This window comes from Micromys minutus (genome assembly GCF_963924665.1).
Source record: "Micromys minutus genome assembly, chromosome: 4".
In the NCBI taxonomy this organism is placed as follows: Eukaryota; Metazoa; Chordata; class Mammalia; order Rodentia; family Muridae; genus Micromys; species Micromys minutus.
In genome coordinates, this window is record NC_137973.1 from 2528127 (window position 1) to 2536663 (window position 8537).

The 8537-nt window shown below is 43.3% G+C and overlaps 1 protein-coding gene and 1 pseudogene across 4 annotated transcripts in view; one reads left to right on the forward strand and one right to left on the reverse strand.

The window, feature by feature from the left end:
* PLCH1 (phospholipase C eta 1) overlaps positions 1 to 6775 on the reverse strand; it is a gene marked incomplete at both ends in the record, with an annotated part of 168206 nt that extends 161431 nt beyond the window's left edge. For all 3 annotated transcript variants that reach the window (XM_080916371.1, XM_080916370.1, XM_080916368.1), the window contains one exon: positions 6697 to 6775. In XM_080916371.1, the coding sequence (XP_080772497.1) occupies positions 6697 to 6775 (79 nt within the window). The remainder of the gene's footprint in view (positions 1 to 6696) is intronic.
* Positions 1540 to 3180, forward strand: LOC308420315 (protein LSM14 homolog A-like; annotated as a pseudogene). The gene is made up of 3 exons: positions 1540 to 1558; positions 2312 to 2583; positions 2769 to 3180. The product of its transcript is annotated as a protein LSM14 homolog A-like (transcript).
* Positions 6776 to 8537: the final 1762 nt, after the last annotated feature.

The window sequence follows — 8537 nt, forward strand, 5'->3', positions numbered from 1 at the left end:
GCCTAGATATCTTGGTATTATTTAAACCTGCTGATGTTAATAACAATTCTTTTTAGTTTGTGGGGAGGAAGTCATATATTTTGATCATATTCTTTTCCCTTTCCCAACTCTTCCTAGATCCTACCCATGTTATCCCTAAAAGAAAAAAATTAATATGAAAACAGAACTCACCCCCCCTTTCTCTCTCCTCCATTCCCATGCCCTAAATAAACTCTATTCCATACTAAAAATAAATAAATAAATAAAAATAAACAAATAAAGATGACAAAAAACAGAAAGATTAAAAAAACGAAACAAATCATAAAGCACACACTCACAAAAAAAAAAAAAATAGAGTCTGTACTGGCTGGTTTAGTGTCAACTTGACACAAGCTGGACTTATTATCACAGAGAAATGTCCCCATGAGATCCAGCTGTAAGGCATTTTCTCAATTAGTGATCAAGGAGGGAGGGCCCAGCCCATTGTGGGTGGTGCCATCCCTGGCCCAGCCCATTGTGGGTGGTGCCATCCCTGGCCCAGCCCATTGTGGGTGGTGCCATCCCTGGGCTTGTAGACCTGGATTCTATAAGAAAGAAAACTGAGCAAGCCAGGGGAAGCAAGCCAGTAAGTGACATCCCTCCATGGCCTCTGCATCAGCTCCTGCCTCCTGATCTGCTTGAGTTCCAGTCCTGACATCCTTTGGTGATGAACAGCGATATGGAAGTGTGAGCTGAATAAACCCTTTCCTCCCAAACCTTCTTGTTCATGATGTTTGCGCAGGAATAGGAACCTGGACTAAGAGTCCTTTCATGTTGGCCAACTATTTCTGGATATGAAGCCTATCCTGAAATATGCTTGGAATATCCTGTGTAACTCCATTGAAAAAACTGATTTTCTCTTTCCAAATCCATACCAATTGCAAACAGCTTCTGGTTAGAGATAAAAGACTTTGTATCTACACACACACACACACACACACACACACACACACACACACAGCCTTCTCCATGCTGAGACTTTGGCTTAAATCTCTGCCTTAAATTTTTGGCTTAAATCTTTGTCTCTGAATTCATACATGTATCAGTTCCATCAAGTCTGGAAGATACTGTTTCTTTGTAAAGACCTATGATGAGACTTAGGGAGAAAGATACTGATACAAATAAATCTAGTTACAGGATTCACTGCAGCTATGCTGGATGCTGCTCTTCTGGAAGACAGTTCTCCTCTAAGCACCCATCTCAGGTGGCTCACAAGAGACTTCATCTCCAGCTCCAGGTGATCTAGCGCCCTCTACTGGCTTCTGAGAAGACCCATACACAACGGCATGCTCTCACACACATGCACATAGAAATGAGGACAAAGAAAAAGTGGAAACACAAAAAATGCAGGATTCCTAACCGAGTTTCTCTTATAATTGAGCACAGAACTAATTTAATCTACCAGCTCATGTTCCAGCTACAGCACATCTACCAGCTTTTCTTTCCTTTTTCTGAACCAGCAGTGTTACAAAGATGAAAGAACAGAGTTCTGGTTCAGTTTCTGTTGCTGTGATAAACACCATGCCCAAAATCAACTTTGGTAAGAGCTTGTTTTGGCTTATACTTCCATGTGACAGTTCATCACAGAGAGAAGCCAAGACAGGAACTCAAGACAGGAACCTTGCAGATCAGAAAACCGTGGGAAATGCTGTTTACTGGCTTGCTCTGCTAGTTGACTTACACCTGTCCAAGACTGGCACAGGCGATAGTAGGCTGCACCCTCACATGTCAGTCAAAAAAAAATTACCTACAGATAGGCCCACAGGCACGTGTACCAGAGGTTATTCCTCACTTGAGGTTTTCTCTTCCCAAAGTGGTTCCAGTTTGTGTCAACTTGATAAAAGTCAATCAGCAAACATAGCAATTCAGAGCAAATCCAGATGTTTGTTGGATTAAGTAGTCTCTTTGACTTGGCCTGTAACTATTCTAAATCAACTCAGAAGAAGATATTTTGCCATTATAAACAGAAAATGAGTGTAGGGTGAACTTATGAAGACAGATACTACATTTTCACCTTTTTTCCTGAATCTTAGTATATGAAGTCCCCATTTTAATGCAGTTCTCATCTCATGGGAGCACTGCTCAAGTCTTTGTGGAAAAATAAATGTTAAGACAGTTGTTCATTCAAATGGGCATATTTCAAAAGGCTATATCATATGGTGCTTCCCAGTCTGTGATATGAAGGATTTTCTCTCTTTATTATAGTTTACTTGGCTATCTAAGGATTGTGGCTGTTAGACGCCGATGTAGTAAGCGAGCGGGCGGAGTGCGGGATCTGCCTGATTGCGAGCAGCCGGCGATCATCAGACTCATCAGACTCCTATCGGCTGCAAGATCAGACTCATCTCCGAGGTGGAGATCCGCTACGCGGCCATCCTCTACACCATCGACACCTCGGCCCACTTAGCTGCTCCAGCATCTGTTGGGAGAAGGGACCCTGTACCCGCCAGGCCATTGCCACCTACCAGCCAAAAAGCAATAGACAGCCAAGAGCACAGGCGAGCTGAAGTACACAAAGTCCCAGGGCCAGAAAATGAGCAACTCAGAAATGACAGCAAGAGGCATGTAGTTCCTGGAGTTCCTTCTGCTGCAAGAAGAGGACGCGGGGGTCATCGAGGTAGCAGGTAAGACTTGGCATTCGTCGAGATGGTCCAATGGAATCTGAGTAAGACTTTGACTTTGAAAGCGCAAATGCACAATTTAACAAGGAGGAAATCGACAGAGAGTTTCGTAGTAAACTTAAATTTTAAAAAAAAGATAAACTTGAGAAACAAGAAAACCTGTAAACGGTGAAGACAAAGGAAGCCTCAGGAGTTAATACACCGGTGAGGAAGACCCGCTCGGGCCCTACCGCTACTACGACAAAACCTAGTCCTTCTTCGACACCATTTCTTGTGATGATAATAGAGAAAAGATGCTAACTTGGGCTGAAGAAAGAAAGTTAAAGGCTGAAACTTTTGGAATCCCACTTCGTCCAAACCGTGGCCGTCGGGGCTACGGAGGCTGAGGCGGCCTCGGCTTTCATGGTGGCAGAGGCGTGATAGTGGCCGAGGAGGAACCTTCACTGCTCCTCCAGGGTTTCATGCTGGATTCCGAGGAGCTCGTGGGGGCAGGGAGTTTGCAGATTTTGAATATGGGGAAATCATGACTTTTGGACCCTAAAACGTCTGGATTGGTCGTACTGCTTTCTTAAAGAAAGACAACAAAGTTGCTGCGTAGTCTGCAAACAAGTCTTTGAAAACAGGCGACTCCGAGCTCTTCAAGGTCCTGGAAAGTGGTTTCTGTCTTTGTGAAGAATGGAGAAGTGAAGTTACTGTCTCTCTGTCACCAGCACTGGATCCTGTCTGTTTTCTGCTTGGTTTCAAAGCTACACTGCAGTTGCTTTGGGGCAGGAAGGCTCGTCTTAAAATCCAAGCTAAGTGTGTGTGTAGTAGCAGGTGGTTGTGATTCCTTGCTTAGAGTAGAACTAAAGCCAGCTAAGTGGGGCTGCTAAATATTTTTTTCATCACTGAAAGGATTTTTCTTATCACTGATTAATTGTACTCGGCAATTACTTCAAGTTCCCTGTAGATAGGCCATGATACTGTTTTGAGCCACAGATGATTGTGTGCATTCGTGCACATATGCATGTGTGTGCGTGTTTTTGTTTTTGGAGATCGTATAATATGAGGTAGCTTATTTCGACACTTAATTAGGGTGCTGGGTGGTAGAGAATTTTGTCAGACAACTATGTACACACAGGTAAATACTGTTTCTTTGGCAAAGGTAGCTTTTTTATATAGTTGTAAAATTCCATTATATTCCATTGCCAAAGAAACATTAAGAACTTCGTATAGTTGTATAAATAGCAACTAATTTTTTTTAAAGAATAAATGTTTTAAAGTTAAAAAGAGAAGAAGAATTGTCAGCAACGTAAACAAAAAAGCCCGTTGGTAAGCAAAAGTTGACTAGGAACATGCCTGCTCCAGACGCCCCTCCCTCCAAATAAACATTTCTGCACACCGTGACCGCCATGTTCACTGAATTCACTTTCCTACCTCCATAACTTTACCGTTCATACCTCACAGGTGTTGAGTTCTGACACAGACCAACACACTTGGAAAACTCACTGTTTCTGCCTTAGCCAAGTGTTGAGTTCCCACAGAGCAGGGTGTCTTTCAGTCCTCAATCTTTATGTCTCTTCAGGCAAAAAAACCCAGGATAATGACTTGCCTTATCAGAAATCAATTTTTAAAATGACTAGTTGCACTACAAACCGTGGTTCTAGCTGGCTTTGATTCTCCTAATCTTGAGAGGATCTAATATCTCTAAACTCTTTGAAAAGTAATTCAACTGTGAAAAGTAACAGATTCACATTTGTAAGTGTGACACTGCCCCCTTGTGGATCTTGTGTTTGGTGAAAAGTCACTCACAGAAATGTAAAAATTGTAACTCTCAGAGATGGTTCAAAGGAATCTAAGATACTAGAACAAAACCTAGAAACCTGTCAAGACCAGCATGCTCACTTCACACTCCTTTACCGTGAAACAGACCAACATGCTCACGGAATTCACTCCCATACGTCGGTAAGGTTGCTGTTCTTCACACAGGGGAGAACTGCATGCCTCTACAACAGTTTAATTTGTTCAAGTTCATCCACTACTGGCTAGTGACAGAGCAAGGACTCCAGAATGGTGCTCTGGCCTCTCAGGGCCCCGGGAGTGTAGCTGAGTGGTTGAGCACTTGCCAAGAACTCACCTCTCAGAAGGGAATGACAGACTGAAAAGGACAGGAACACTGGGGCTGTGGAGTCCTGAAAATCAGAGTGTGAATACCAAATCTCCACTTCAAAACCTCCACACTTTAGTTCCTTTATCAAAAAACCAGGATGAACTACAACGTGTTCCAATGGGGTCAAGAGAGCCGTGCTCACTACTAGGCCTTGCGCTTAGCCGTCCTCGCGAGAGCTAACTGCCATTGTCACCTAGACTCTTCAGACTCACCTTCAGGTGTGTCTGTGAGAAATCTCCCAGAGTTAACTGAGGAGGAAAGATCCCACCGTTAACTGCGGACTTTGGAGCTCCAGAATGAATAAAATGGGGGAAAGGCAAAGAGGAGCTGGGCACACGCTTTTGTCCCCACTTGATGTGGGGTAGTGTGACAACTGTCCTCATGCTCTTGTGTCAATAGCATAAACAGTTGACAATATGCTTCCTCCGGGGACATGCTGTGCCTCCAAGCTGTGAGCCAAAGTAGTCACTTCTTTGAAACGTAAGAGAAAATGACCAATAAAGACTGTACTATAAACATGCTAACCGAAATAAAACTATAAAAACATACTAGAATTTTATTTGTCATTACTGTACTTTTACCACTTCAGATGAAGACATTTACAATAAGGAAAATGGCAATAAATTGCAACATTTCAGGAATACGGTGACCCTCTGTCTCTTGAGACAAGTCAGTCTTAACAGAAAACACTATACAACTGACAACGCCAGTGTAGGCGTGAAACAGCGAACAGCACTCTCGAGTAAGCTTCAGAGGAAAGCAAGACAGGTCCTCACTTCTGAAGTGATATCTCAGTTACTTCCCACATCTTCCCTGTTGAGGGTTCTTTACCATGACAATATCTAGAGAGTCAGTCTGGAAAGACAGGATTCAATTCAGGGGTTAGCTGAGGGGGCAGTCTCAGCCTCCTTCCTTTACCTGTAAAATAAAGTCACCCTCTGACAGGTCACACAGGGAGTCTTGAAAAGAGTGTCGTTCAACTACGGGATCCAGTGTGTGATGTTGCATTTGTCACAGACTTAAGTACAGGAAGCACACATTCAATCTGTCACCAAAATGAGGGATAAACCCAAAAGTCGAAAGTTGAGAGTAAACTTTTTCATGGAATGTGTGTTTAATTATGCATCTTTCCTCTCATAAAAACTCTCTCTACTCCCCTCTGTATCTCCTGGGCTCCCAAAGACATTGCTCCACAAACTCCAGTACCCCAGGAACCTTCTGCTCACAGATAAATTCCTGGCATGGAACTCCTGACTGCAGCATGGGCAAAGCCCATCCCTGACTATGAGAGACAAACAAGAACCTGGTGCCTGGGTTACAGGCAATGGTTTACCACATTTGTCATGAAAATGACTACTGTTGATTACTCTCTGTTCAGCTACAACAATCCATCCAGCAGACATTCTGAAGTGTAGCAAGCTTCTCAGTTCTGGTTCCTTGTGGTCTGATACATCGGTAAAGTCCTCAAACCCGGAAGAACAGCAATGTGAGTGGACATTTGCATGAGTTACTAGAACAGATGGCCGTCAGCAGGCTTTAACACTGGAATTTGGAAAGCGCACACCTTTTGGTAAGAAACACTGAACAGTGAGCTTCAAAGATTGACTGGATACTTTGTATAAGCCCGGACCCCAGACAGTTACAAACATTGGAAAGGTACATTCTGGGAGCCAACAGGAGTAGACAGGCTGAGTGGCAGGAAGGAAGAACACCGTTGCTGTTGTTGAGAAAGTTCATGTTGCTGAAAACTGCAGGTCACTGTCCAGTGGAATTGTAAGATAATTAATCATGTAAACTCAAAGTCTTGGTTCAAAGCAACAATTAGGCCATACTTGAATCAAGAACAGTACAATAAAGGTACTTTCTGAAAGCAGAGTCTCAGTTACATAAATCCAGCAGCTCACCCACCATGAAAGACACGGTTGTCCACCAGAAAATGCCGGCGGTACTGCACACAGTTCCTCTTCTCCATGTTCCAGTAGCTCATTGTCAGAGGATTTCTGGCACAGCATCAAAATGAAATTGCCCTGTCAAGAGAAACAGAATGAGACAGGAATGAAGAAAATGTCAGCCACATGCTCACAAGGATAGCCCAGTGTCAGGTATTACCTAGCACTAGGGCCGACACACAGAGCTACAGTTTGGATCGGACTCCAACCCATAACAAATTTTCCACAAAACTTCCAAGATCCTGAGTGCTATTTTCTTCCACACCAAAACAGTAACTTTTTCCAATGGCAACATTCTGGCCTCCCGTTCCTGCTCTCTGCTGGGGAAATAAAGCTACCATTAAGCAGGTTTTAGGACTTTTTTTTGTGCTCCAGGTCTCACTTGGACTGAAAAGAGTCAATCCTGATGGATTCCAAAGGTTTCACTAACAGGTGAGCTCTCATTCCCAACTCCTGAATTTTGTGTTAGCGCCGTCTGGGTGGGTTATGTAACCAACTCATGAAATGTTAGAAATTATTGCAAAGCCCAAGCAGTTGAATATATGCCAAACCACAGCAAAGTTTGCTTCCCTTCTTTTTGTTTATTGCAGCTATTTATTTAGGGCCACTAATCCTTGGATCTGCCTAGGCTTAAAGATGTAACTAGAGCTGGCCGGGCCTCCAGCACAATAATGCACTTACAGAACGCGCAGGGACTCCTGCCTCTGCAGAGACCAAACGCTTGAGAAGCAGAGCTCTGAGCTAATGAATTAAGCTGCAAATCCAGCATTCACGACCCTGAACAAGGCCCCCTTTGTTCACAAGATTTGGCTAGTGACCTTTCAGAATTCCGACCTCCTTTCTGTTCACATAACAAAGCTAGAAAAAGACAACAGCAGCAGAAATAGAAAGACAAAAAAGGGGAAGGGAGCAAGGCTGGCAAGAAGCAAATCCACAGGAAAACACTTTTGTCATCTGTCCTCTTATAACAGTCTAGAGTTTTGTAAGTGTACCCCAGGAAGAAGCCAGTGGCTTACTGAAAAGGGTAAGGTGTTGTCACTGGGACAGGTATCACAGTGTTGTCACTGGGACAGGTATCAGTGTTGTCACTGGGACAGGTATCACAGTGTTGTCACTGGGACAGGTATCAGTGTTGTCACTGGGACAGGTATCACAGTGTTGTCACTGGGACAGGTATCACAGTGTTGTCACTGGGACAGGTATCACAGTGTTGTCACTGGGACAGCTCATGGAAGCTCCAGGAGCGTTGGCCAGTTTCTCCTTGACCTACTCCACACAGGCCCAGATGTCCTCCCCTTCGTTGTGCTTCACCCCTGCCGCTTAGAATGATGCTCCTGTTCCTTAAGGCTATGGGGGGAAAGCACATGGAGCCACTGGCGCTCTGGAGAACAGCTGACCACAGAAACAAGCCTACCTGTGTCCGCCAAAGCCAACAGTTCATGTTATAAAGATGCCCTTTCCCAAATATTTTCAGATATATAAATAGTGTAGGAAGAGGTGAAAAGTGTGTCTTACAGATAAAGCATGTGCTTAGAAGAACAATTCCCTGAATTTAATATCCAGCAGCACAGGTAAATTAGCAAAAAAACAATTAAATATATATTTTTTTCAAAACTGCAGTGCTGAAACCCACCCTCTTTCCTCATAGCATATCTTTCTCCTAGAATAACCATTTTTTTAATATTCATCATTCCAGCATTTTACCTAAATATGAAGTTTTAAAGTATTCTATATTATTTAGGGCACTCCTTTTTCCAAGAAAATAATTTTTAATAATTAACAGTAGTGTCTCTCACTTAC